Genomic DNA, 27,936 nt, shown 5'->3' with positions numbered 1-27,936 from the left:
TCACCTGAGCTACTTTCTGAATGTTCACCTGCTCCACAACGATTTCCTGTTTAAAAAAAAAAATCTTGTTATTAGCACTGCTCTGGAGAGATGAAATAGGTGGAAAACATCTCACTGCTCTTTGTCACTAGCCAGGAAACACACCTTTTTTTGTTTGTTTGTTTTTTCTAATGTTCGTGGTACATTTCACACATTTTCCCCCTTGGGTCTTAGCTGCTGAGCCTTGTACACTGTTTGCTGCATTTCAGCTAGCTCCAGAAATACCACACCCCCCACACTGCACCCCACAGCACACAGAGACCTTTTTTATGCCAGGACTGAGGCTGGACTTCAGGCCCCTCCTATTCTCCCTCAGCTTTTTCACTCAAGGCTGGCACCTTACCACTTGAGCTTCACCTCCATTTCTGACTTTTGGCTGCTTAACTGGGGATAAGAGACTCTTGGATTTGTCCGCCCGGGGTAGCTTCGAACCTTGATTCTCAGATCTCATACTCCTGGGTAGTTAGAATTGCAGGTGTGAGCCTAACCAGACCTTGAGGAGGAAAGAAAAGGTCCTTAATGTTTATGCTGTAAGAAAAATCCTACTGAGGATATGGCCTAGTGGCAAGAGCGCTTACCTCATAGACATGAGGCCCTGGGTTCAATTCTCCAGCACCACATATACAGAAAACGGCCAGAAGTGGTACTGAGGCTCAAGTGGCAGAGTGCTAGCCTTGAGCAAGCAAAAAAAAGCCAGGGACAGTGCTCAGGCCCTGAGTTCAAGGCCCAGGACTGGCAAAAAAAACAAAAAAAAGTTCAAGGTCAGTTGTTTTTTTTTTCTTACCTTCTTTGAAAAGTTTCCAGTATCTTCCTTTATAAAATGTTCACGCCATCCCCTGGCTTATTTCATACCTAAGGGCGTCGAATCTCTGAGGCCGAGAGTCAGGAAACATTATGCCGAAAGAGAGCAGAGGTCTTTGGAACCAATGGATCCTCCAACACGGAAATCGCCGGGGTAATAAAGAGGACCTGTCTCCCCATCCCAGATGTTTTTGTTGGCTTGGTCTGAGAGCTGGATTCAGAAATTTCCATTTCTTAAGCATATTTTTCTTCTTGAGACTAGGTGTCACTATGTTGCCCAAGCTCTCCATCTCCGTACCTCGGCTCCCCAATGCTGGTAGTACAGGTGTACGCCACCACACCTGGCTCTCCCAGCGATCCAGAAAGCTGACGTCAAAGAACACTGACCTGTTTGCTACACGAATGAAATGCAAGCCGGCAAGGGAAGGGCCTTCTTTCTTAAGGAGTGTTTCAAACTACAACAGCTCAGGCCCCAAAAAGAACCTAACCTAAAGTCTGGCTTATTCCTTCCTGAAGCCTTTTAACCCACAAAAATGGATCAGTTGAAGAGACACACACACACACACACACAAATGTTCTGTTCGTTAGAAATGCAGAACCAGTTAAACCATAATGCCACTCTTTTCATGCTATGTGGTTCTGTGAGAGCGATTTCAATTTTGTATTTCTTGCTCTGTAATGTGGCAAAACAAGTCTTAATTTTTGTGAAGAATTACATAACTAGCACAGTGCTTGGCAAATAAGCTTGTAGGTAGATCTGTCTACCGCCGAATTAACACATTCCTCTCAAAGTACACCCTTCCTTCTGCTTCATGCGTCATCTAGGAGTGTCATCATCTTCGGCAGAGTACCTGGAGGTGCTTGTGTGTTACACAGGTCTACAGAACTAGCCCTTCACAAGGCCCTCTAAGTCAGAATCACTGGAACTGGACCACTCTGCTTTAGACACATCAGACTAGGGCTGAGCACCAAGTGCTTCTTGTCAATGAAAAGGTCTATCAGGGGGCTAGGAATATGGCTTAGTGGTAAAGTGCTCGCTTCATATACATGAAGCCCTGGGTTCGATTCCTCAGCACCACAAATATAGAAAAAAGCTGGAAGTGGTGCTGTGGCTCAAGTGGCAGAGTACTACCCTTGAGCAAAAAGACGCCAGGGATAGTGCTCAGGCCTTGAGTTCAAGCCCCAGGACTGGCAAAAAAAAAACCCAAAACCAAACAAAAAAGAAAAAAGTCTCTCAGTGGGACTCAGCAGTGTTAAGCCCTCTTAATAAGAGGTGGATAGCGCCACCTACTGCCTTATTTTAGAATGCAGTGCTGAGGTTGGCTTAAGTTCTCCATCGGTCGAATTCACCTTAAAATTTAAACCAATCCTGAAGAAGATACACAAATAACAGAAAATTTCTGTGGAGGGTGGAGAGACATAAGACAGGCTTCACTTAACTAGGAGAAAGCTCTCAAAGTTAAATCGCTTTTAGAATTTTAGATTAGGATATCTAGTAACTCCTGATGTCAAGTTACTGCTAAAACAACAAAAAGAAAATGCCTCACACAAGCAGTCTATGCCAATAGTCAAAGGAAAACCAGAGCCACATGCCTTAAAACTTTTGCACTGAAAACCCCATGAAGCCACGTTCCCCTCCACCACAGTTCGCCTGGTGCCAAGAGAAAAATGAAATTAGGACAAGCTTCTCGTCCATCAGGCCTGTATATCAAAGCTACCATTGTCAGGACAACAGTAAGAAAGCTTACATTCCCTTCACAAGGTATTAAAAGGCCTGCTGCACTCAAGCCTGTTCCAATGCCTAAAGTTTCACCCTCTCACACACCAGGGACTCGAGATGGACAAAGCCTTATACGCTACTCACATAAAACTCAAGTTAATATGCCCCAAGTCAGATATTCAACGACACATCGTGGAAAGTGTTTCTCTTTAACTTTTATTTTTACAAGTATATCCGGTGCGCGTCTGAGCGTGTCACAGGGTGTGGATGATGGTGCGGTTTCGAAGCTGCTGGATGTACTCCTGGGCGTGGGAGAGGGCGGTCTTGGGCGCCTCGGGAGGGGGCGGGGGCCCCTCCACCAGCTTCACAAAGTAATGGCAGTACACCTTCTCCATGATGCCGCAGCGCCCTCTGCCGTGGTAGCGGATTCGTTTCAGGCACTGGCCTCTCCCTGAGGTGGACGCAGCTGCGGGGGGAGTGGGGGGAGGGAGAGAATCAACCATCAGCCAGAACCTCCAAACTGCAAGCCCGGAGAAGCCTTTCCCTCTCGAGGCTGAGGTGCTTTGAACATCTGTGATAGTAAGGGAAAGGTGGTAGTGACGTAGTCACACTGAGGGCTGAGTGAAATCGGGACTCAGTTATGAACTCCAGCCAGGTGCCGCGGCTCATGCCTGGGATGCTAGCTCCTCGGGACGCTGACAGGTTGAGAATGGCACCAGAAGCGGCGCTGTGGCTCAAGTGGGAGAGTGCTAGCCGTGAGCAAAAAGAAGCCAGGGACAGAGCCCAGGTCCTGAGTTCAAGCCTCAAGACCAGAAACAAAACCAATTACCATTGTTGGAATCCATTTACCTGATAATTACTGGCCAGACCTTTCCTTTACTTCCCTCTCCATCTCGTTACAGAAAAGGGCAAGAATAAAAATATCACAACCATGACCACTCATGACAGATCACCACAGACAAAAGGAAGGCCAAAGTAATAAGCCACTGGCCAGCAACTTCCCCTTGCGAGACCAGTCCTAAGTAGTCAGATGTCAAAGACCACTGTTACATGAGGACACGAACGACCTTACCGACGTATAAATTGGATCTGTATTCCACGTTGTGCTCTCTCACCGCCATGTCCTGTGCTTCTAGGAGAACCTTAAGCAAGGACAAGAGTGACATTCACATGAGGCTGCTGTCCAACTGCAACAGAAGTAAGCAGCTCATCCCATGTGATCCCTGTAACTTTTTTCCCCTAGTCCTAGGGCTTGAACTCAGGGCCTGGGCACCGTCCCTGAGCTTATTTTGCTCAAGGCTAGCACTCTGCCACTTGAGCCAGAGCGCCACTTCTGGCCTTTTCTGTGTATGTGGTGCTGAAGGAATGGAACCCAGGGCTTCATGCATGCTAGGCAAGTGCTTTACAGCTAAGCCACATCCCCAGCCCCTCTCTAATATTTCTAATCACATGCCTCCATTTTACAGTTACATTTTTTGTGTGTGCCAGCCCTGAGGTTTGAACTCAGAGCCTGGGTGCCTGTCCCTGAGCTTTCTTGTTCAAGGTTAGCATTCTTCCACTCTTGGCTTTTCTGGAGGTTAATAGAGATCAGAGTCTCATAAACTTTTCTCTACTGGCTGGCTTCAAACTGAGATCCTCTCCTCAGATCTCAGCCTCCTGAGTAGCTAGGATGACAGGTGTGAGCCCATCTTATAGTCACTTTTTTTTTTTTTTTTGGCCAGTCCTGGGCCTTGAACTCAGGGCCTGAGCACTGTCCCTGGCTTCCTTTTGCTCAAGGCTAGCACTCTGCCACTGGTGCTGGGGAATTGAACCCAGGACCTCATATATAGGAGGCAAGCTCTCTTGCCACTAGGCCATATCCCCAGCCCTTATAGTCACTTTTAAAAGAGACTGTCAAATGATAAAAGTTCTGAAAGGGATTCCACGAGCTTCCTTCTCAAATAGCAATTGCTAAGGCACAACATATATTACCACCAAAAGATATCAAATTCAGGACTCAGGCTGAGCTTACTAACACTTGCAAGACAGCTGCCTATACCTGTCTCTCTCAACCCCCAAGTCTTAGGAGCTTACCTCTTTAATTATTTGAGCGCCCTTTTTATCACTGAATTCCAACTGGGCCAGAGCCTGGTCAATAGACATTCCTCGTATCTAGAATTAAAGGTTGGCACACAGAAGAGTGAATAAACACATTCATCCCCAAATCACCTCCACCAATGGAAAGTAAAGCTCTTCCACAATCTGAGGTCATTTATGGAAGCAATGAATTAAACCCAAGCAGAAAACACCAAGGTTCACGAGATACTATCCTCTTTAAATTAAAAATCAAACATTTTGGGTTAACACCCAATTGAAAAACATTATAAACATGTGTGGAAATTGTAACAGTGAAGTCTTCCCCTGTATTAACTAATGTAATGTAAAAAATACTTTTGTAAGGTGCAATGTAACGTAAGGTAAAAAAACTATTTTGCTGTGAGTCACTAGCTCACGCCTGTAACCCTCGCTACGCAGGAGGCTGAGATCTGAGGATCGTGGTTTCAAGCCAGCCCAGGCAGGGAAGCATGAGACTCATGTCTCCAATTAACAAGAAAAAAGCCAGAAGTAGCAGCCTTGAGTGAAAAAGCTATGGGAAAACTGCCCAGGCCCTGAGTTCAAGCCCTACTATTGGCACAAAAAATAAATAAATAATAATAATAGTAAGTTTTAATAAAACATTTTACCCATAAACCCTAATATAATTATTCCCTCCCTTTGGCAGTTCTGGAGCTTAAACTCAGGGCCTGAGCACTGTCCCTTTTTGCTCAAGGCTAGCACTCTGCCACTTGGGCCACAGTGCCACTTCTGGCCTTTTCTATATATATGGTGCTGGAGAATTGAACCCAGGGCTCCATGTATACAAGACAAGCACTCTACCAGTAGGCCACATTCCTAGCCTAGAATAATTTCAATAGTATTTAAAGAGTACAAACATGACAAAGAACTACCATAGGCTAGCAACAAGCACACTAATACTAAAGGCACCTCTTCTTGTAGAATACATGAAGCCCATTTATGTCTCCTGCTTTTCTCTCTCTTCATCTATTAACATCACTTTCTAGGGGGAAAAAATAAAGCCTTTAAAATAGGTTGAATTAACCTTTACAGAGAAGTAACCCTTCTAGAGTTTTTGGATACAGGCAGACCCCTGATTACTGGGACTTGAACTCAGGGCCTGGGCACTGTCCCCTGACCTTCTTTTGCTCAAGGCTAGCACTCTACCACTTGAACCACAGCAACACTCTGATTACTCTTTTAAGCATCTATCTCTCACCAGGTGCCAGTGGCTCACGCCTGTAATCCTAGCTACCCAGGAGGCTAAAATCTGAGGAGCATGACTCAAAGCCAACCCAGGAAGTTAGGCCCGTGAGATTCTTTTTTTTTTTTTTTTTTTTTTGCCAGTCCTGGGCCTTGGACTCAGGGCCTGAGCACTGTCCCTGGCTTCCTTTTGCTCAAGGCTAGCACTCTGCCACTTGAGCCACAGCGCCACTTCTGGCCGTTTTCTGTATATGTGGTGCTGGGGAATCGAACCCAGGGCTTCTTGTATACGAGGTGTGCACTCTTGCCACTAGGCCATATCCCCAGCCCCCGTGAGATTCTTATCTCCAGTTAACCACCAAAAAGCCAGAAGTGGAGCTGTGGCTCAAATGGTAGAGCGACAGCCTTGAGCAAAAAGAGAGTGAGGTTCTGAGTTTAAAAAAATAAGCAAACCTATCTTTCCCATCTGACTTTGTTTCTTAGTGGTTAAAAACTAAGGAAAAACATCTTTCTGGGGTGGGGGTGGGGTACGAGGGATGAGGTAACAAACAGTACAAGTAATGTATCCAATGCCTAATGTATGAAACTGTAACCTCTCTGTATATCAGTTTGATAATAAAAATTTGAAAAAAAAAAAAAACATCTTTCTGTAAGGAAATACTCTTCTGATGACCCCCAGTCATTATCTGAGCACAAAACTACATTTTACTTTTCTCCCATTCAAGAAGAATATGTTTTCATGGTCTTAATTCTGGGGCAACTTATAACTTTTTGTAAAAACTATATAATAAATCATTTCAGCTTACCAATTTTGCCAGATACCACATCTTGTCTTTGCTGTATTTAATTTGTCTTCGACAGTGGTAGATTTCCTTAAAATAAAAAGGATGGGGGGGGGAGAGGGAGGGAAGCAAATTTCAGTAGGCTTACCAAAACTCCTAATGAAAATGCTGCCACATAAAAAAACTATGAAACATCTGGAGACTTTTTCCCCCCTTGTAAGTTTCGTTGTTACGTTTGGTCTGGGACTCAAACTCAATACGTGACACTTTTGCTCACTAGCCAGCACTTACCTTCTGAGTCATATCTCCAGCCCCAATGTCCCATTTTTTTTAAGTCTTACTATGTTAAAAGTTTACTAAGGAAGAAACAGAAACCATGAAACGACTAATTTGTGCCAACATGTGCAACATTTCTATCCGCAGGAATAGGAAAAGGATTTAGAAGAAGGTATCTTAAGGGCATTTAGCTGGTTAGGCTTTATCTTCTATTTAAAACAGTCGCCACGGGGACTGGAGCTGTGTGGCTCAGGTGGTAGAGCTCCAGCCTTGAGCAGAAGAGCTGAGGCACAGCAACCCAGGCCAATTCAGCACCCTCCCCCATTAAAAAAAACAAACAAAAAACTAAATAAATAAGAGCTCCTGCCAAAACTAAGGGCGTTAGTTCTACCCACAAACCTACTGCCGGTCTGCGAGGCTCTCCAGGAAGTTGCGGAGGATAGACAATTTTATTCTTCTTCTCCCATCTTCGGGAAATGTCGAGAGAAGCACTTGTGTGGATATCCGACTGCAGCCCGGCACTGAGAGGCGACAGAAGCCTGCGGAAAAGCAGAAACCGAAACCCTGTTCACGGTTTAGGTGCTAGCTCCACTTTGATGGAAATAATGTGAGGATCACAAAGGAATCGTCTAGAAGTATTCGTTCAAAGGGAATACCTTTACCCAAAACACGACCAAGGGCCAGTTTATTGCAAGTGAAGAATGAAAAGTTAATGACTCATGTGTGTCTAGTGGCAAACATATTAACCCAAGATCCTTTGGCCTGACAGATCAACGGGTGCACTAACCTTTACCCAGCATCCTCGGTAAAGGGGCCTTAACTCTAAATCTAAGCTAAACAGTTTGGGACATGCTGAGTTTTGACTCCATAGGCTTGCTGATGAGTTCTTGAAAATGGAGCATGACAAGCTAGCAAGAATGACTTAAATCAGTGTTTACATATATGAGTTTCAGGATGGGAGGCATGACTCCAATGGTAGAGCTGCTGCCCGGCCAGCAAGACACCCTGAGTTCAATCCCTAGTACTGCCACCCCCCCCCCCAAAAAAAAAAATCCAAGGGATCAAATATATGACTTTCCACTACTGTACTTTTTTTTTTTTTTTGGCCAGTCCTGGGCCTTGGACTCAGGGCCTGAGTACTGTCCCTGGCTTCCTTTTTGCTCAAGGCTAGCACTCTGCCACTTGAGCCACAGCACCACTTCTGGCCGTTTTCTGTATATGTGGTGCTGGGGAATCGAACCTAAGGCCTCATGTAAATGAGGCAAGCTCTCTCGCCACTAGGCCATATCCCCAGCCCCCACTACTGTACATTTTAACATAGACACACTTTCCTTTCTTCTCTTGTAATACACAAACCTTTCATCCTTTCTACTGTAACTCAGCTAAGCCCTAAAGACTTTAAAGAAGAAATAGTGAACCCCTGGCCTAATCTGTAGCACTGCCCGACTTCTCTGAATAAGCATGACAAATACACAAAACAACTGCAAGGTCAATATAAAACCACACAAAATTAAAGTACAGAAAACAGTAGAGGATTTTGGAGGTGACTTCTGATGACCTTTTGAGGAAGAAAACAGATGTGGAGCCACCGGACACTAGCCCAACACCCTTTGTATTCCAGCACCAGGTAAAGCCTGGCATTGGTGGCTCAAGCCTGCTACTCCAGAGGCTGAGAGCAGCTGGAGGATCCTAGCTAAAGCCAGCCTGGGCAGAAAAGTCTGAACAACTCCTATTCCAGTTAGCTAATAAAAACAACAACAAAATGTCAGGTTGGTGGCATGGCTCATGTGATAGAACACTAGCTGAGCAAGCTCAAGGCCCGGAGTTAAAACCCCAGTATGGGGGGTGGGAGGAGTACCAGATAATCAATCTCTAAATATCAATATGAACTGTAGACAAGGAACAAAGAGAGAGGGCAGGTTCCTTGGCAGCCCTAACTAGTGTTTCTAACCTTGAAGAATTCACATTGCCCTGGGGCTAATTGAATGGTACAGTACAAAATTTCAAAACTGGCCTTGAGTAGAGTTATGCTGTGTTTGGAGGGCTTCAATTTCCATTTGCCAAAAAAAAAAAAAGTGAGTATAGAAATGCTTACTGCTTCAGATGTCAGAAGTAGGTAACACCTGTAAGCCCAATGTAAAAGCACAGTTGTGGATGAGGCCTTAGACTTACTACCCATCTGCACACATGCATAACCACAGGTTAACTAGAAACGTTGGCCAAGCACCGGTAGATCACGCCTGTAACCCTAGCTACTCAGGAGGCTGAGATCTGTGGATCGTGATTCTGGAAGCCAGCCAGGACAGAAAAGTCCATGGGGCTCTTATCTCCAAATAAACTACTCAGAAAAAAAAAAAAGCCGGAAGTGGCGCTACGGCTCGATGAGCAGCTTGAGCAGCGAGCAGCTCAGGGACAGCGACCAGGCCCCGAGTTCGAGGCCCAGGACCGGCCAAAAACAAAAGGAAAGAAAGGAAGGAAAGAAAAGTTGTTCGCCTACATTTGAAGGTTTAAAAAAAAGTCCAATCACATCCAGAAGGGTCAGAGAGGACGGCGCAGAAAACGTATTTAACTAAGTGGGCGTGGTGGGGCAAATCTGTAATCCCAGCACTAGCAGGCCCGAGGATAAGCAAGGTCGATGCCTGCCAGCCTGGGCTACAGGACAGGGTGTATGTCTGTCTGTCTGTCTCTCTCGCTCACGCGCGCACACACACACACACACACACACACCCTCCCTGGGGGTGTAATGCATAATGTGGACCCCCGAGAGGCCCTGCACACACACGTGCACACGCACACACCCGCCCTGGGGGTGCAAGGCAAGGCAGCGGCGGGGCAGCAGTGACCGGGCCGAAGGGGGTCGGGTTGGCCCGGGACCCCAGGAGTTCTGGGGGGGGTGAGGGGAGACTCACCCCGAGGCCGGAGTCGCTCGGCTCCTCAGGTTCCGCATCCACGCAGCGCCTGCAACGTCCACACCGGTGACCCCAGACGCCCCGCGTCCCGCCGCCCCTCCGCCCCGCCGCCCCGCCGCCATCCTCACCCAGCGCGCCCAGCACGGCGGCCGCCATCTTCCTCTCCGGGACGCCGGTGCAGCGCCGGGCGGGCTCGGGTGGGGAGGACACGCCACCAGTCTGACCCCGCTGGGCGAGGACGGAACGCCGACCGGTCAGGGCAGGGGTTCGGGCACCCCCGGAACCGTTCCGGCGAACGCGCGGCGCCCAGCGTCCCTGCTGCCCCCTTCAGGCGAGGAGGCCCGGGACGAACGCCGGGCGCACGGGAACGCGCGCTGCGCACTGGGCCTCGGCGCGCGCCGTAGCCCCGCCCGGAAAGGCGGGGCCTCGACTCGGCCACGCCCCCTCTTTCCGAGATACCGCCCTGTGATTGGCTCGCTAAAGCCCGGGCCAAATTAACTTCCGGAAAGACGCAAGGGGCTCGATTAGCGCAGCGCTGACTTTGACTAAGGGGGGGAAACCTACTCCATGGCAATGCACACACGCGCGCGCACGATAGATAAGTGGCGCTGGGGGGCTGGGATGCCGCAACGTCGCACTCTCTGACCGGCCAGGCTGACTGTGGGGTGGACAGCCACCGGAAATTCCAACACACGAGTCCCGCTCCGGATTCGGAGCCCCCTCTCGGCGCTGTGAGGCCTGGGAGCGATCAGGGTGGTCGAACGGCTTGTTTTCGCTCCATTCGGGGAGTTCTGCCGTGTAACCCTCCCCTGCCTGAATCCTGCCTGAAGTCCTTCGTGTCGCCGACAGCACACCGAGGACCGACCTCGGGCAGCACTTCCCTTCTGCTCCCGGCAGTCCGTGGGGCTTTCTTTTTAAAGAGAGGATCGCATCTCACCACCTATGGCTCGGGCTGGCCTTGCCCCACCCTCCCGAGTACCAGGCAAGGATCTGGCCTCGACTGGCAAAAGGCCCTAGACTACACAGTACAGTAGGGATCTGAAAACTAGCATCCCAACACGTCACCCGCCGCGGGGCCGAGAGGAAGCGGCAGGGCGGAAGGGGCGGTGCTCCAGGCGGAAGGGGCGGCGCCCCGGCTCGTCCCGCCCCGCCGTCTCTATGTAGTCGCGCGGGTACGTCGCCTCTCTAACCCCATGCTCTAGTCACCGCCCGAATCGTCTTCCCAAGCGAGGGTCCGATCGGGGTACGTTTGTAATGCGCTCCCAAGTGAGGGTGGCTGGCAGAATAAGCGATCCCACCACGTTCCCTTCGCTTCCAGGGCGCCGCCATCTTGAGTAGGGAGTCGTGGGGGCCGCCCTCTTGCCCAGGCGGGCGGGTATTTCCGGTTCCGGTGTGGACGGCTCGCTCTTTTTCCCCGCCGGGCCGCGGAAGGAGCGGCCGCGCTCTTGGTCTCTCTCGACCATCCGCTGCCATCCTCGTCGCCGCGGCGACCCCCTCACCCGCCGCCGTCATGACTGAACAGATGACCCTCCGTGGCACCCTCAAGGGCCACAACGGCTGGGTAACGCAGATCGCCACCACCCCGCAGTTCCCGGACATGATCCTGTCGGCCTCTCGAGGTACGGGATGAGGCGCGGGCCGTGGGGCCGTGGGGTCGCGACCCCCTGGGTCGGAGCCTGCGCCGTGGTCCCGCCGCGCCAGCTGGGGAAGGGCGGGGAAGGCGTCGTGGAAGGCCACCTTCCCGAGGGGCGGCGGGGACGCACCGGGGTCTGCAGACCGGGCGGAGCGGTGATGATTCCAACATGCCATCTGAGAGCCCGTGCTGAAACCCAGAGGCTGTTTCTGAGCTGCCGCCTGGTCCCGCGCTCGGGGGAGGGGGCCGGTGGTCTCTGGAGGGGCCGTGGGACGCGTACCTCCCCGTCCCGTCCACCACGCGTTCTCTTCCCCGGCAGCTAATGGCGTTTACAGGCTTCTGGCGCCTCTGCGCTTTAGGACTTTGAAAAGTAGGCGCGTGTGTGACAATGTCAGATTTGTGGAGCGGGACACATTTTGAGTATTTGGCCGTTACCGGCTCGAGGTAGTTACCGGTCCCTCGGTCGCTCATTTCACGCAGGCTTACTGTGTTACATGGCCAGGGCGCAAGGTCCGCTTCGTGCCTTCTGCCGGATAGTTGGAGTTACATTCCCTGATTAACTTAACAAGTCACATGGGTCTTAAGGGTTCCTCGCTTTTTTTCTCTCTCTTATTTTTTAATCTCCCTTTTCAGACAAGACCATAATCATGTGGAAGCTGACCAGGGATGAGACCAACTACGGCATCCCACAGCGTGCTCTGCGGGGTCACTCGCACTTTGTCAGCGATGTGGTCATCTCCTCGGATGGCCAGTTTGCCCTCTCAGGCTCCTGGGATGGAACCCTGCGCCTGTGGGATCTCACAACGCAAGTAGCTACTCTGGGGCCTTAGGGAAAAGCTGGGCAGAAAGGAAGTAGATGCCATGGGGGTGGGGGCTGGTCCCAATGGAGGATAAAGCGGAGAACAACTACAGAAAGCTTCAGCTTGACCTAGTTAGCTAGTGGCAATTGCTATTTGGTAGTGGTTCTGCGGCTTGAGTTTGGGGCCCTGAGCTTCACCTCCCATTTCCAAGTTTTTGCTGGTTAACCTCGATCTGTCTTAAGGACTTAGATGCCTAGGCTAGCTCCAGTTGCCAGCTCCACATCTCATCCTCCTGGGATGACAGATGTGTGTAACTAACGCCCACCTCTAAGAGTTGATGTAGTTGGATATTTTTGCTGGTGTGGTAGTTCAAACATGTCTAATCTTTAGAGCTGTCCTGGGTGTTGGAGTGGGTATGCTAGAGGATCCTGGTGATGACAAAAGACATGGTCAACCAATCTCAAGGGAATGAGGACATGTCCTGCAATTCTGAATGGATTCTCTGGCACATTCAGCAAAAGGCTTACCAGGCTTCCTGTAATCCAGGCTCTGTATTGTTTTTGCCAGCCCTGGGGCCTGAGCACTGTCCCTGGCTTCTTTTTGCTCCAGGCTAGCACTCTACCGCTTGAGCCACAGCACTACTTTCGGCTTTTTCTATATATGTGGTACTGAGGAATCAAACCCAGGGCTCCCAACCCCCAGGTTTTTTCTCTGATGCAGCCTATTGGGGCTAGGACAGGGTCAAGAGAGATGTATGGGAGAATGAATCCTGTCAAGGATAGTGACCAAGTTCTTCCCCTCAGGGGCACCACCACAAGACGATTTGTAGGCCATACCAAGGACGTGCTGAGCGTGGCCTTCTCCTCTGACAACCGGCAGATTGTCTCTGGATCCCGAGACAAAACCATCAAGTTGTGGAATACCCTGGGTGTCTGCAAATACACAGTCCAGGTAACTTGTGACAGAGCATGTGTGTGGCACTCTTCACTTTGACCTGTGGTGCTTCACTTTGACCTGTGGTGCCTGCGTGTCGTGTCTGGAATCTCAGGGGGTTCTGTTGGGCTTAAGAGTTGGATTGCGTTTGTTCTGAGGACATGAATTGAGTGCTGCCAACACTGCGGATGGTGGGGATCTGGGAGGGTCAGAACTGTTTCCTTTCTGACCTTGTAGGATGAGAGCCACTCTGAGTGGGTGTCCTGTGTCCGGTTCTCACCTAACAGCAGCAACCCTATCATCGTCTCCTGTGGCTGGGACAAGCTGGTCAAGGTGAGCCACAGGCAAGGGTGTGGTAGGGCTCTTTCAGCCAAAGCGCTCATCACCCCTCCAACGGCCAAGGATGTTAGGTTGACTGGGCATTTTTCTCTTGCTGGTATTTGATCTGAAGTAGTTTTTATATGCTAGATGCCTTGTAAATTATCTCGCAGCATTTAACATCTATTTTATTCCAGTACTGGGGCTTGAACTGTCACTTGGCTTTTTGGTTCAAGTCTACAAGTTCTCCACTTCTGCTTTGCTGTTGAGTAGTTTGAGGTCTAGGATTAGAAGTGTGAGAAGTCCACTGCAGTCTTTGGTGCAGTTTTTGTACTGGTGGATAACTCGGCACCTTAGCTTGGGCTGGCCTCAAGTTGGTGGTCCTTCTACTTCAACCTCCTGGGCACTGGGAATTCACAAGCATGCCACACCCAGCTCCGGAGTTCTTAAACGTCCTGCAGGTTTTTTTTTCAAGTCCTGGGGCTTGCACTCCGCCTAGGAACTGTCCCTGAGCTTCCTTTGCTCAAGGCTAGCACTCTACCTCTTGAGCCACAGCACCACTTCTGTTTATGTGGTTCTGAGGAATTGAACCCAGGGCTCTGTGCATGCTAAGCAGGTGCTCTACCACTAGGCCACGTCCCCAGATCTAGACTCTTTATTCCTGCCTAGTTCAGAGCTAAATTCTGGCCCATGGTCCCCTTCTCTTTGTAGGTATGGAATCTGGCTAACTGTAAGCTGAAGACCAATCACATTGGCCACACCGGCTACCTGAACACTGTGACTGTCTCTCCAGATGGTTCTCTCTGTGCTTCAGGAGGCAAGGTATTGGGGGCGAGGCATCTCAGTGGGGAGTAACTAGAAAGAAAAGTGTCTGGCTTCAGAGTGTAAAAGTTAAAAAATAAGTTTGTTCCGAGAGTTGTAAAAGCATCACTTAGTTTGGAGTTTGAACACTGGGTGTGTCACCTGAGGTCTACCCCAAGACACATAGTGTCTATGTAAACTGGGCTTAAATCAATAGATGAAATGAATAGAGTCCTGTGGCTTGTGTCAATACATATTGGGGGACTGCCCTTCATTTTGCTCACCACTTGAGCCATACCTCCACCTTGGCTTTTAGCTGGTTATTTGGAGATGAGTCTGCCAGGCCTGGCTTGAAACCAGGTTCCTCTGGTCTCGGCCCAAGTGGCTAGGGTTATAGTTGTGTGCCACCAGTGCCTGACCAGCATCCTATGGGTGTTTTTGTTGTTTTTTTTAACATAAGTTAAAGGTTTGGCAGGATGTACTGGGGGTTGACTTCAGCACTAAGCCATTTCAGCCACATAGCTGGCCCAATAGGCTTAGTCCCACATACTTACCTGGTCAGTGAGGTGTACAAAAAAGGAGAAGCTTGGGTGAATGAATGTGGATGGATTCGTCACTGGCTTTCAGGAAGCCTGTTGTACTGGGGGAAGATGATTGGACATGTGAAAGAGATGACTTTCCCCTCATTCTCGTTTCCTGTCTGCTCAGGATGGCCAGGCCATGCTGTGGGATCTCAATGAAGGCAAGCACCTGTACACACTAGACGGCGGGGACATCATCAACGCCCTGTGCTTCAGCCCCAACCGCTACTGGCTGTGCGCTGCCACAGGACCCAGCATCAAGATCTGGGTGGGTATGGGCCACGGTGCAGACCGACCAAGCTCCTGGCAGGACACCACCAAGGCAGAGTTGGCTGCCGTTTGACCCCTTGCCTCCTAGAGGACAATGCCCTACCAAGAATGAGGGCTTTTTAGGAGGAACTGTTGTATCAATGACACAGAAATGTGTCACTAATTGTAGCTTTCAATCTGTTCCTAGGACTTAGAAGGCAAGATCATTGTAGATGAACTCAAACAAGAAGTTATCAGCACCAGCAGCAAGGCAGAGCCGCCCCAGTGCACCTCGTTAGCCTGGTCTGCTGATGGCCAGGTAAGTGGACTAGTCTTCATCAAGATACTCATGCCAGGTGACAAAAAGGCTAGCTAGATCATGAGGCATGTGATCTAAGAGGGGGATGGTTACTAACCTCCAGTTAATACTCATCTCCAGCTGGTCCTCTGGGAGTAAAGAATCCTCTAGTTGGAAGGGCAGGGCAGTCTTTGCTTGGTGCTGCCGTTAGTGATTGTTCTGGACTGACTGTTGCAACTGTTTCTCCTTTACAGACTCTGTTTGCTGGCTACACTGACAACCTGGTACGGGTGTGGCAGGTAACCATAGGCACCCGCTAGAAACTCTGGACAGAGCTCTAGAAATAAACTGGCTTTCTAAAACTGGCTTCAGTCTCTATCTCCTTAGCGGCATTAAGGACCCCTCGTCATCTACCTCATCTGCATTGCCGGCAGACCCTGCTGTGGCCTGCCAAACATACCACCATGGTGCTGCCCACATTTTAGATAAGACTCCTGTCCAAGTCTGGGGGCTGCCACTGGATTGTAGGACCCTGCGCGTCTGTCCATGGCCTCTGTAAGGGAATCACCTCACCCCAGGAATTTCCCAGAGGCCTCAATGGTTGCTTCAGCAAACAGCAGATCTTGGGTTCTGCTGAAGAAAAAGAGCATCATTCAAGCTTTAGGGCCATCCAGGACAAAAGGGCCAAATTGGAGCCTAATAACTCCATCCAGAAGCCTAGCCTCAGCTGCTTGTTAATTTTACTAGATGGTCTCCCCATACCTTTTTGGTAAATCCATAATTGATAGGTCCCTGGTATGTTTTGAGCACTGCTAGTTTTTGTGGACATGAGCAATTTCCCCCATTTCTTCTCTTGGCACTGGGGACAATTTAGGGCCTGGCCTCTAAAGTTTGCACTCCCTGACTACATGGTTGCTGCAGTATGGTTTAGTAGCACATCCCTGAGGAGTCAGGCTTGTGAGCCACTGTTGTGTGAAGTGTTGCAGAGGCCTAGTTTCACATCTGGTGAAGGAAGGGGTGACATGGCTGAGGACTTCACTCTTGAGTGGTCAGTCTCAACCTGTTTCTGCTCATCTTAAGACATGGGGCTCCACAAAAGAAGCAAATAAACATTTTATTTCTGCAACACAACCCACCTTCCCTTTTTTTTAACCCCCAAGAACATGAACGACCTCAGGCACCAAAGCAGAGGACAAAGCTGATAAATGACAGAAGGCATGGGGTTACTAGAAAAATAGATTATACCCAAAGCTCTCCTCAGGGGATCTACCCCTGCTCTTATCCCCAGACTCCCCATCGGGGTTTACCACAGGGAGGAACTAAAAAGGCATGGGGAGAAGCTGGAAACTGACAAAAGCAACTTCACTGAATAAGGGAGGGGAGGAGCCTGGCAGTGAACAGACCTTGAGGATAGGGTGGGCCGAGCTTGGCTCCTACATTGCCAGAAATAAGGGGGAAAAATAACTTATTGGGTGATGTAATGGTATGTAGTTTCAGTCATGTCGACCATCCCAGATCTCTCACTGAAGCTAAGTTCTGGCCAGTCTATGGAGGTAGAAATCGGGGATGGAAGGAAGGTTTAGAATTCCTCCTATCCCAGTAGAGTAGACATTTCTTTACCCAGCTCTACCCTTTGCCCAGCCTGCCTCCCCACAATTTCCAAATCCCTTAGCTAAAATTTGCATCAGAAAGTGGAATGATTCTTTGTAAGTCCTGTGCAAACCCTCCAGTCTCAGAAATGACAAAGGTTGAAGAGTAGGGGTGGGTGGGAAAACAAAAAAGAGGAATGAAAATGACTATCGCCCATCATCCCCTACTCAAACTCTGACCCCAAGGCTGAACTGGGATAGGCAGACAGGAAGGGAGGAAAAGATGAGGCAGCTGTTCTCATTATCAAGGGGACCCATGCAGACCTGTTGGACAGACAGTAGGTGAGAGAAGGCTGAGCTGGAAGCCAGGAGGGTTCTTTAGGCTCCTATAGGGAGAAGCAGGGGCCAAGAGGGAGCAGGAAGCAACACAGTAACAAACAGAGGGAGGAGCCCTTGAGCTCCCAAACTTGCGGGCCACCATCCACCACCACCCGCCCTGCCAGTGCTGACCAGAGGGGCCCCTGCGGGTGGCAGGCTAATCAAGGGCAGAGCTTGATGCGGGTGCCCTTGGAGAACACCCTGAAGAAAGGGAAGACACGCTCGCCCAGGAAGGCAGCTGAGAAGGTGTGCACATGGGCTAGAGTCTCCGCGTTGTAGAAGCCCAGGCGCCCAGCCTCATAGTCCAGGTACACGCCAAAGCGCCTCGGTTTCTCACATGGGCTCAGCAGCGTCTGCTCTGTGGAGCTCTGTGCCTGGTAGCGTTTGCCATGGGTGCCCACACACCACACTTCCCGCTGGAGCAGGAGCTGCTGGGGCAGGTGGAGCCGGCGCCGGCGATGGTGATGGCGTGAGGAACTGGCATCCCCACTGCCCACAGAGGACCCCCCAGGGCCCATTTTTTCTTTATGGTGGGTTGATTCTCGGGCAGCACCCACCGCCCAGCCCCGTCGCCCGCCCACTTCTACCTCCCAGTAGTGCCGGCCAGAGCGGAAGCCCTGGGCCCCCAGTACACAGCAGTCACTGGAGAAGCGCTTGGAATGGTCTGCCACATCCGGGCGCCGTTCCGCCATGCGGACCCCCCGGCGATCCGGGGACAGCAGCAGGGCTGGATGAGCTGTGTCGGGATCCAGTGTCAGGTCCACTTGGGAGAAGGACAAAGAGGCCAGGGCTACCACGGCTGCTCCCCACAGCCGCCACACTCTGCGGCTCCTGCTGCCCTGGCCTCCTCGCCCACTGCCTCCAAAAGCCCTACACAGCTCCACGCCCACGCCACTCTAGAGGCCAAGCCCCATGCCTGTGGGCTCCCCCACTTTCTCCTCTGGTGCCCGGACATCAGGCAGGCCTTCTCCCTGTCCCTGACTCTCCACCCGCTCTATCTCACCTCCAAAACCACCTGGTCTAGAACAGATGCCACTCTTGGCATCAACCCTCAAGACGTCCTACCTAGAGCCTGCTCCACCACCTCAGCCCCCTACAATGCCCAAGACGCAACCTCCCTCGGAACTCAATCTCAGGTCTGTGAAGGGAAAGGCAAAGGAAGGTCGTACAAGTTACCTCCCTACCTCTTGCAGCCTGACAAAACATCCGGCTCATTTTCCTCACGATGGCGTCTGTCAGGAAGTCATGGCTATGAGGCTGGCACGGGTCAGGGGACCAGATCTCCGGGGGCTGCAGTTGTACCTCTTCACACCTGGAAGAAGGGGACCGGGCAGGGGGTGGGACTATAATTTTCCCAGAGGGAAGAACAGAAACTGAGGGAAAGGAGAGGGGCTAGGAGGCACAAACTCAGGTCCTGGGGAATGAAGGAGAGGAAAGGAATACCCAAGAAAGGCATGGATGGGGAGCCAGACGCTATGGGGTCACAAAGGGCATAGCGAGCACACACCTATTGAAAGTCTCCTTGATGTCCTGGGGATAAACAAAAGGAGAGGGAGAGAGACAAACAGAGTGTCAGCTGCACAAGGACCACGGCTTCCTCCCAATCTCCAGAAAAAGGTCTTGAGTGTCAACAGGAAGGGAGACAGCAACACGCTCAAGGCCCTCAATGAGCATGCGCCTGCCCCACCCACCCCACGTCTCCCTGTCCCTAAGCTCAGCTCATCCCACTAACCAACTCCACAGTGGGACTTGAGAGATGGCTGTTCTGAGATGCCAATGGCAAAACTGCCCTTCTCAACTCTCAGTCAACTCTTCCTTCTACAACCGATCTTTTCTTTGGCTATAACTGTCATCTCCATCATGGGGGTTCTCCCCAGGGACGGCTGGGACAGGGTAAAAAGCGACTCAGAGAAGGGGACAGTTCACCTGGAGCAGCCGCAGGCCTCCCTGCTGGCTCCGCTCCTGCGCCTCGGCCAGCAGGCGGCTTAGCTGGGCAGCCTGCTCGGCCAGGCGGCTGGCGGCGGCTCCCGCGCGTCCCAGCTGGGCCTCGTGCATCTCCCGAAGGCGCCGCTCCAGCCCGGCCTGTTCTTCAGCCAGAAACCGTGTCAGCCGCCCAAACTCTGATGCCACAGCCGCCAGCTCTGACTTCATCTGGCTCTGGAATAATGCAAAGACAACAGACGCACAGTGAACCTCCAGTTTTCTAACTTCTGCCTCAATCCAAGGCAAAGCAGCCCGACAAACCTGCGTGGAAAGAGGTCCCCTTTCTCTACCTCTTGGCCCCAGCCCGGGGGTTCCACAGTAACCACCCATGGCTCCCTAACTTGACTTGCCCAAAGGGCTTGTCTCCCTCCGGTTCCATGTGGGCCTCCACCTCCATTATCAACACCACTGCTACCTCCCTCCAAAGCATAGACAGTGTCAGAGATTCTTTAGGAGGTTTTTGTTTTGTTTAGGACAGGGTCTTGTTATAGCCCAGGCTAGCCTTAACTTGAGATACTCTTGCCTTAGTCATCTGTGTTGGAATTACAGGCATTCACCATCATTCCTAGCTTTGGAGTATCTGTTAAAATCCATCTTCTCCAGGATCTGGGAGGTAACCCCCCCCCCCCAAAGCTCTCTCACTTGAGCCATGCTTCTTGTGTGTGTGTATGTGTGTATGCACACGTGCACGCGCATATGCGCCTACATATATGCTGGTCCTAGGGCTTGAACTCTGAGTTTGGGCGCTGTCCCTGGGCTCTTTTGCTCAAGGCTACTACTGCTTTACCACTTGAGCCATCACTCTACTTCTGCTTTTCTGCTGGCTGAAGGTAGGAGTCTCACAGACTTCCCTATCTGGGCTGGCTTCAAACTGAGCCTCAAACCTCAGCCTCCTGAGTAACTAGGTTTATAAGCATGAGCCAACGGCGCCAAACTTAGACACGTTTTGACTAATTCCTTTCCAATAGGGCCTCATGTTTTTGCTCAGGCACAGCCTTGAAGCACAACTCCCTTACCTATATTTTGAGTAGTTTGCTTTCTCAGTTGTGAACCACATGCCCAACTCATTTGACAGATGGGGTTCTCACTAACTTTTTACCTGTGCACTGACCTCAAACCATGATCCTTCTGATCTCTGCTGCCTCGGTAACTGGGATTACAAGCATAAGCAACTACACCAAGTCATGAATACATTTTCCTCACTGTATCACTAGGCCCTGGCACATTACCAACTACTGAGTAGTACTTGGTAGTAATTTTTCAAGTCAGTGGCTCGTGACTATAATCCTAGCTACTCAGGAGGCTGAGAGCTGAGGAATAGGATTCAAAGCCAGCCCAAGCAGACAAATTTGAGAGACTCTTTTATCTCCAATTAGCCAGCAAAAAAGCTAGAACTGGAGGCATGGCACAAGTAGTACAGCACCAGCCATGAGTGATGAAAAGGCCTCAAGCCAGGGCTTGAGGCCCTGACTTCAAGTTCCATCCCTGGCACAAAAAGAGGGGTAAAGGGAGAGAATGATGAATTCAGGAAAATAACATGAAGCTAGAGTCCAGACCATGTTGCTAGTCACAGTGGTCTTGGGAAGGTCAATCAAGCCCTTTACATTAGGAAGATATAAAGAGCCTATAAAGGGCCTCTTGGGACCACATATATACTTACGATTATCATATCATATGTATAGCACATAAATATATAGTATACATATAGATAGATATGGTATCATACCATATATTTATAGGTGTTGCTAGGTACCCCAGAGATTGGCTCCAGGTCACCAAAATCTGCAGATGCTGAAGCCCCTTATATAAAAGAGTACTTGCATATATGCAAAGTACTTGCATATAACCTACACACATCCTTACGTGCACTTTCAATCATCCCTGGATTACTTAGAATACCTTACACTATGTAAATGCTACACAAATGGTTGTATAACGAATAATGAGAAAGAAAAAGGTTAGGTACATGTTCTGTAAATCTGCCTGTTCTTCCCAATATTTTCAATCCAGAGCTCAATAAGTACATAGACATGGTATTCACAAGGGCCTACGATGCTTAGCATCCTGAAACAAGACAAAACTCCAACCCAGGCGCGCTTGTGCCTGAGTAGGCGGCCATGCTGGGGGCCAGGGCCCTGTCACTGCAGCTACAGCAGTGAATGGAGTTCCCCCCAGGGCACCTGGTGGGTGAGGAATGCACTTCGCTGCACTCTGCCCCAGTGACACTCAGATCTTCCTTTACCTTCTCTGCAGCTGGCCAGAAACAGGCTAATCACTCCCAGACTCACGTTCTACCACTCAGTGCCGGCACGTGCCAGCTGCAGACTCCCTAATGTGCAGACAGCAATGGATACGGGCTGTGGGAAGTGGCAAGGCCCAGACTCTGGCCAAGGAGGCGGTGCTGAGGAGGGAGACTGAAGAGGGACACAAGGGCAGAGCCTGACCTTGCCTCAACCACAGTGCCCATCCATTCCAGCAGGGCCGGCTAGCCTTCTATAAACAAGCAGAGTGAGGGAATGGGAACTAAGAGTCCTAGGGAGAGCTGAGAACCCTGGACCAGGCTGTGCACTGGTAATATCCACTCACTCCTCCCCACACACACCCTGCCTCCATGCCACCCCTGGGATGTAGCAAGCTACTCAGAGCCATGTCCCTGTTATGCTCACGACTGCTCTGCCCACCACCATTGGCTTCTCTTAGGGCTACACGTGTAGCTTTTGCTCTCTCTGCCCTCCGTCCTAATCCAGAGCCAAGAATTAGGTATCTGGCGTACAGTGTTACTCTGCAGCCTTGGCCAAGCACCTGTCCTCACTAAACCTCTTTTTCTCTCCATTTATTTGTGCAAGTCCTGGAGCTTGAATTCAGGGCCTAGGCAATGTCTCTGAGCTATTTTGCTCAAGGCTAGCACTCTACTACTTGAGCTAAAGCTCTACTTCCAGCTTTCTGGCGAATTGGAGATAGGAGTCTCATAAACTTTCCTACCGGGGCTGGTTCTGAAGTATGATCCTCTCAGATCTCAGCCTCCTGAGTAGCTAGGATTACAGGTGTGAGCCACCAGCACCTGGCTTCACTCCATTTTCCATCTTCAGAGAGAAACAGACCACCTGATCCTTAAAGGTCTTGAGTCCTTGGAAAAGTGTCTATTCCTTTCCTAGGCCTTAGCTGTCCCTTCTTCAGGGCATCCAGCCATCCATCACCTGCCTTGACTACAGACCCATCAGCCTGTTCAAAGAGACCTAACTCACCTTCAGCTCAGTCACTCGCCTCTCCTCCTTGGCTTTCATCTTCTGCACAGCCTCGAGGTGCTTCCGAAGAGGTTCCACATGCCCCTGCAGTTTGGCCTGAGGGAATGAGAAAGGGAAGGTTAGAAGACAGGATGGAGCGAGGAGGAACAAGGAACATGCCTTCAGAATCCAGTTCTCCAATCAGCCCTCCGGAGAGATTTAACGCCTCCCCACCTTCTGCCTGTCCCCCTCTCCTGCACTTCTGAACGCAGGGTTCCATGTGTATTTCTGATGGGTGGGAATCCTTGAGGCTATAGAGGCACAACAGCTGAGGGCACCTGCCTTGAGCCCCTACCACCTGAGTGCTCCTGCCACTGACCTTTCCACCTTGCAGGGATTCTTCCGACCTTCACCTCTGAAAACTCTGCTGCTAACTTTGTAAAGATCCTCCAGTGGTTCTTCACCACTTCTCAAATACTGACCCTACATTTCTAATCTCACCTTCCACGTCATCCCTTCCAGTCTCGGGTTTATCCTTCTCTTCTTGGCCTGCGGTGTTCTTTCAGAACTTAGCTCCCTGGGCAAAACCCTGATTCTACTCACCCTTGACTTCCTCTGTGACCCCAAGGAACCTAGAACTAAACTTCCACACTACTTCTTAGGGTACTAAGAACGTGTGGCTGTGTTTCTCCTAGACAGTGTGGGTCGCTGCCCCCACCTCACTTAATTTCTCTCTGCTTTTTCTCCTACTACATGGTAAGCAAAACCACACAACTTCTTCCTGAAGTTACCACTTTCACAGAAAGTAGGCATATTAGCACTGCATTCCAACAAGGTGTAGTACAGTGCCAGTACTGGGGCTTGAACTCAGGGCCTGGAGCCTGTCCCTTAGCCTTTTTTTGCTGAAAGCTGGTGTTCTACTACTTGAGTCACAGCTCCAATTCTGGCTTTTTTTTGGTGACTGAGTGGAGCTAAAAGCCTCATGAACTTTACTGCCCAAGCTGGCTTTGAACCTCAGTCCTCAGATCTCAGCCTCTTGAGTAGCTAGGATGACATAAGCCTTACCCTTTGTTCTCTTCTACTTCTGCCTTGTTCCCTCAACTTCCTCGTGGGAAAACACAAGTAGGACCGAAGCCTCAGCTCCATCTGAGATCAGAATGAAGCTGGGAAATGAGGCAAAGCACATTTCCTAAGCTTAACATAGGAAGAGAATCAGCCACCCTGAGAGTTTACTTTGTACAACGTCTGGCAAATGGCAAAAGATCAGTAAGAGTTTTTTAGTATTTGCTGAGTAAGTTGTAAGTAGCCAGTGATAGCCTGATAATAACCTACGAACCGAAGAGGCCACTGACCTAGAGAACAAAAAGGAGCTCTTGCACAAGTGACTATAGAAAAAACTGCAGTAATAATAAAATCAGATATCCCATAACATGCAAAGAGCATCAACTACACAAAACTGTGCCTTTTTTATATGACTATCTCTACATAAACACAGTATTTCTATACACCAATAATTTCTACTTCAGTAACTCAATGTATAATGCTTCCACTTGTCATTTAAAGTTTTCCCTAAATTATGGATAAGAAAAATGTCTAAGAAGCAAACATTTACCTTTTCACAAGATTCCCATATCTTTGTTTGTGCCATTATTCACTGAATAAAGAAACATTTCTATAAAACAACACTGTGCAAGTTAGAGCCAGGGTATGTATCTGGGAACACAGTATCCACTATAAAATACTATAAGTCAGAAATTACTCAAACTCAGTCTACATAATAAAAGTGTACACATTCACATTTGCTCATCAGTTGATGGCTTCCCAAACTGCAGCCTCTCTCACAGACAACCAACCTCGTGCCTAACTGGGAGGCGGTGAGGGCTTTCTGCTCAGCTCCAAGGCCCCCCACCCCCCTTTCCAGGTAAACGGGCCATCCTCTGAATTGCAGATGCTTAGCTCCAGGAGAGCTCGCCTTCAGAGAACAAGCAGAGGTCCTGCTGTTTAGCCCCAGGGAAGTTTGGCTCTGGGAATGGCTGCTCTTCACCCCCCAGTGGTTCCAGCTCAGTTCTGGGTTACAGGAGTCCACCTGCTGACGCCTGCTCTCCAGTACAGACTCCCAATTTGACCTCTCAAAATGTGGCTTCTCTGTGCTTTCCCAACTGAACTCCAGCACAACACATCCACTTCAGAACCTAGGACAAGATTCTTAGGCCACCAGCATTCAATGCACTGGTTAATACAAATGGAGATCTGGTTTCAGAAGCACTCGTATTGCTATTTTGCTAATACAAATTAAAACCCAGATTTATAAGGCCTCCGGGGGAGAGCAAAGGACAAAGTGGGGGGGGGGGGGTACTCATGATACAATGGGTTCAACTAATTAGAAATGGAGGGGCAGTACAGGATTACTGGCATTCTCCACCACAGAAGGCAGGGCTCTGAAGCAGGCAAGGTGATGAACCTGTGTCCCCACTGTACCTTTAGAAGTGATGGTCTTCTCTTCACTGATGTGGAATAAGGCCCACTGAACTTTGGGAGACTTCCCCTAGTAGCTCTGACAAGCTCTGTGAGGCCCAAGACATACTGCTCTAAACTGGAGGTAAGGAGCATTCCTAAATGAAGATACTGATGGAATCGGAAATGAGGTGAAAACCATACAGAGGATTCCCTCTCCTCTCCCCAGCAACATTGCTTCAAACTCACCAGAGCCTTCACAAAAGAGTGCTGTTTGTTCTGGCTGTCTCAGACACAAATAGACTTTACTTACGTTCAAAGAGTGAGAGAAGGGAGCAAGGCAGTAATAAAATCAGAATCAGATCCCAAGAAGAAAAGTCACCATCAGAAAATCCTAACTAAAAACCAACACCCAAATAGCGTGAGTGGCATACTACAGAGGGAGAGACAGTTGTTTGTCAAGTTCATCGCTTAGTACAGTTAGGTGTATGTGCACAGCACTTAAACCTGGGCTCCAACCTGTAAAATGACAAGGGTGAACATCAAGCTCACAGGACGGTTCTAAGTTTTAAATGATAATCCATAAAAAATGTCCAGCAGAGTATTCAGTATATTTAATAAGTGCCTAGGAAATATTATGAAGTACCAATTCTAGAGAAAAGTTACTGTTGTGCCAGTACTGGGGCTTGAACTCGGGGCAAGGACACTCCCCACCCTTGGCTTTTTTTAAAAGCTCAAGGCTGGTGAAGCTCTTAACCACTTGAACCACAGCTCCACTTCCACCCTAGAGGAATTAAGAGTTGTTCAAAGATACTCAGACTTAAGCAACATGTGATAGTGAGGCCTCTGTTTTCTGGTCGGGCACATCAGACTGCTGCAAAAGCCAATCCAAATCCTTGAAGGGATACCCACGTTAAAAGGCAAGCAAAGCTATTCCAGAGCCCTCCCTGGTCCTTTACGGTCCCCATTTCTTCCCATCTCTAAGCAAGTCACCTAAGGACAAGCCTTATGACTCAGAAGGAAAACAAGGTTGGTAGTAGGGCGCTGTCAGTCACTTGCAGTCCCACACCTGAGCCACACCGAGGAGGCAAGAAACAGCAACTTGAGTCTATACCCCAGAAAACAAAGCTTAGTGATCTGGGATCGCTGCCTTTTGCCCTATTTGCTTCCCACGTCCGCATGGTGGGGAGGGGGGGGGCCTGCTTCTTTCTGGGCAAAAGGAACCTTCTCATTCTCACCCACCTGTCAGTGCCAGCAAATGCTGGCTAGCACGGGGCCGTGGGTTCGCCAGGGCGTGAGGTCTTTTAAGGTGAACGGATGCGCCCTCTCCTATTTCCTCGCCGCTCCCCCCCCCCCAACCCAAACCACCACCACCAGCACCACCACCGAACTCCTTCATCGCCCGTGTACTTTTCTCACCTTGTACTCCTGCACCACCTCCTCCAGCGGCACCACGCTGTGCTGCTTGTGACTCCTCGATTCCCGGCACACCACGCAGATGGCCTCCTCGTCCACCTCGCAGAACAGCTTCAGGGCTTCTTGGTGTTTGGGGCAGATGCCTTGCTCGTTGACGCGGCTCCCCCGGCCCGGGTTGGGGTGCATCTGACGGATCACCTGCACCATGTTGGCCAGCTGCAGGTTGGGGCGAAAGCTCCGCCGGGGGAAACTCTTCCGGCACTGGGGGCAGGTGAAGCAGCGGCGGGGGGCCGGGGGCGGGGGCAGCGGGGTGACGGGGTCCAGCTCTTCCTCCTCGTCCTCCTCCAGCACTTCCTCCTCGTCCTCCTCCTCTTCGCCCCTCAGGTCCTCCATGTCCCCCAGGTAGTAGTTGAGGTCCTCCTCCTCCTCGTCCTCCTCCCACACGTAGTCCATGTTCTCCCAGTTGGACCCGCCCATGCCACCGTTCCAGAACAGGCCCTCCTCTTCCTCCTCCACCTCCTCCTCCATGTCCCCCTCGTAGTCGTCGTCCCGCATGGGGGTGTCCCAGCCGCCGCCGGCCCCCACGGCCTCCACCTCCTCTTCCTCCCCGTCCTCCTCCTCCTCCTCCCGGTCCAGCTCCTCCCGGTCCTCCTCGTCCTCCCCGCCCCACAGCTGGGTTACACACACGCGGCAGAAGTTGTGCCCGCAGCCGATGGACACGGGGTCCGTGAAGTAATCGAGGCAGATGGCGCACACCGCCTCCTCCTGAAGGGTCTGCACGGGGTTGGGTGTCATGGCAACGGCGGCCATCTTAGTGTCCGGTCAGCCAGTGTGGACGGGCGTTGGGGGCGGGGGGGTCTTCCCTCTCCGAGGCCCCCGGGAGGCCCGGCCCACCCCCCCCTCGGGCCCGGTCCGGCCGCGCCACGCCGCGCCTCGAGCGCCGCCACGGAAACGTCCTCCTGGCAGACCCGCCCCGCCCCGCCAACACGCACTTTCCCCAACTCCCGGGCTACGACCGTTCCTCAGCGAGGGGCGGGGACGGAGCGCGGCGCCACCGACAAATCCCGCAGGTGGCCCTGAGTGCAAATCCGCCCCAACGGTCCCCCGGCCTCCACATCACCCCCCCCGCCCCATCTCACTTCCTGGCCCCGCCCCCGCGCTTCCGGCCTCCCCTCCCCGGCGCTTCCGGCGGCGGCACAACTCCCCCGGCTCGAGAGTTCCCTCCGCAGTCCGGAGGGAACGCCCCTTTTTCCCTTCCCGCCCCGCCTCCCGGAGAAGCCGGAAGTCCGGGGGGGGGAAGACGCTCTAGCCCACACTCGGGGCCCGGGCAGCCGCGCTAGGACGGCGGAGGCCCTCGTCTCTATGGTGCGGAGGAGTGGGTCACGCGGACAGGATGGGAGAAGACCATCTGCTCTCCCACCCCGCCCCTGGGGGGAGGAACCATGGAGGGGAGGG

General features: G+C 50.9%; 3 protein-coding genes and 2 non-coding genes across 7 annotated transcripts; 3 read left to right on the top strand and 2 right to left on the bottom strand.

The window, feature by feature from the left end:
- Positions 1–2,755: 2,755 nt before the first annotated feature.
- On the bottom strand, positions 2,756–10,097 carry Mrpl22 (mitochondrial ribosomal protein L22). Of its 3 annotated transcripts, XM_048333976.1 has the most exons (8): positions 10,049–10,066; positions 9,953–10,016; positions 9,825–9,873; positions 7,319–7,454; positions 6,664–6,729; positions 4,634–4,711; positions 3,633–3,702; positions 2,756–3,026 (listed from the first exon to the last, which is right to left on the bottom strand). In XM_048333976.1, exons 2-8 carry the CDS (start codon positions 9,978–9,980, stop codon positions 2,815–2,817), a joined length of 639 nt encoding a protein of 212 aa, XP_048189933.1. In that variant the 5' UTR covers positions 9,981–10,016; positions 10,049–10,066; the 3' UTR covers positions 2,756–2,814. The 3 variants fall into 3 exon arrangements, with proteins under 3 accessions (XP_048189933.1, XP_048189932.1, XP_048189934.1); XM_048333975.1 differs by having other exon boundaries at positions 9,953–10,097; XM_048333977.1 differs by lacking the exons at positions 9,825–9,873; positions 9,953–10,016; positions 10,049–10,066 and having other exon boundaries at positions 7,315–7,442.
- A 1,106-nt stretch (positions 10,098–11,203) lies between these two features.
- On the top strand, positions 11,204–15,803 carry Rack1 (receptor for activated C kinase 1). The gene is made up of 8 exons (XM_048333974.1): positions 11,204–11,443; positions 12,091–12,262; positions 13,061–13,208; positions 13,428–13,523; positions 14,220–14,330; positions 15,018–15,158; positions 15,348–15,458; positions 15,692–15,803. Exons 1-8 carry the CDS (start codon positions 11,335–11,337, stop codon positions 15,755–15,757), a joined length of 954 nt encoding a protein of 317 aa, XP_048189931.1. The 5' UTR covers positions 11,204–11,334; the 3' UTR covers positions 15,758–15,803.
- LOC125342261 lies at positions 11,607–11,674 on the top strand. The gene has a single exon (XR_007209197.1). It is a non-coding gene; the product is annotated as a small nucleolar RNA SNORD95 (small nucleolar RNA).
- On the top strand, positions 12,682–12,757 carry LOC125342260. Its single transcript, XR_007209196.1, has one exon. It is a non-coding gene; the product is annotated as a small nucleolar RNA SNORD96 family (small nucleolar RNA).
- A 729-nt stretch (positions 15,804–16,532) lies between the features above and the next one.
- Positions 16,533–27,586, bottom strand: Trim41 (tripartite motif containing 41). The gene is made up of 6 exons (XM_048333973.1): positions 26,485–27,586; positions 22,633–22,728; positions 19,331–19,561; positions 18,912–18,934; positions 18,589–18,716; positions 16,533–18,167 (listed from the first exon to the last, which is right to left on the bottom strand). The coding sequence occupies exons 1-6, from the start codon at positions 27,289–27,291 to the stop codon at positions 17,566–17,568; spliced, it is 1,887 nt and encodes a 628-aa protein (XP_048189930.1). The 5' UTR covers positions 27,292–27,586; the 3' UTR covers positions 16,533–17,565.
- Positions 27,587–27,936: the final 350 nt, after the last annotated feature.

This window comes from Perognathus longimembris, chromosome 25 (assembly GCF_023159225.1).
Source record: "Perognathus longimembris pacificus isolate PPM17 chromosome 25, ASM2315922v1, whole genome shotgun sequence".
NCBI classification, from domain to species: domain Eukaryota; kingdom Metazoa; phylum Chordata; class Mammalia; order Rodentia; family Heteromyidae; genus Perognathus; species Perognathus longimembris.
This window is presented reverse-complemented; position numbering and strand designations above follow the sequence as displayed.

What these genes read in the sequence shown, in the direction of transcription:
- Mrpl22 (XM_048333975.1), bottom strand. Translation starts at nt 9,980, where the DNA reads ATGGCGGCCGCCGTGCTGGGCGCGCTGG. An exon ending in CGCCGTGCTGGGCGCGCTGG is followed by an intron (nt 9,874 to 9,952) that starts GTGAGGATGGCG and finishes TGGACGTTGCAG; the next exon opens with GCGCTGCGTGGATGCGGAAC. An exon ending in GAGAGCCTCGCAGACCGGCA is followed by an intron (nt 6,730 to 7,318) that starts GTAGGTTTGTGG and finishes TTTTATTTTAAG; the next exon opens with GAAATCTACCACTGTCGAAG.
- Rack1 (XM_048333974.1), top strand. Translation starts at nt 11,335, where the DNA reads ATGACTGAACAGATGACCCTCCGTGGCACCCTCAAGGGCCACAACGGC. An exon ending in GATCCTGTCGGCCTCTCGAG is followed by an intron (nt 11,444 to 12,090) that starts GTACGGGATGAG and finishes CTCCCTTTTCAG; the next exon opens with ACAAGACCATAATCATGTGG. An exon ending in GACCCAGCATCAAGATCTGG is followed by an intron (nt 15,159 to 15,347) that starts GTGGGTATGGGC and finishes ATCTGTTCCTAG; the next exon opens with GACTTAGAAGGCAAGATCAT.
- Trim41 (XM_048333973.1), bottom strand. Translation starts at nt 27,291, where the DNA reads ATGGCCGCCGTTGCCATGACACCCAACCCCGTGCAGACCCTTCAGGAG. An exon ending in GGCGAGTGACTGAGCTGAAG is followed by an intron (nt 19,562 to 22,632) that starts GTGAGTTAGGTC and finishes GCATTATTCCAG; the next exon opens with AGCCAGATGAAGTCAGAGCT. An exon ending in GAGGCCTGCGGCTGCTCCAG is followed by an intron (nt 18,935 to 19,330) that starts GTGAACTGTCCC and finishes GTTTATCCCCAG; the next exon opens with GACATCAAGGAGACTTTCAA.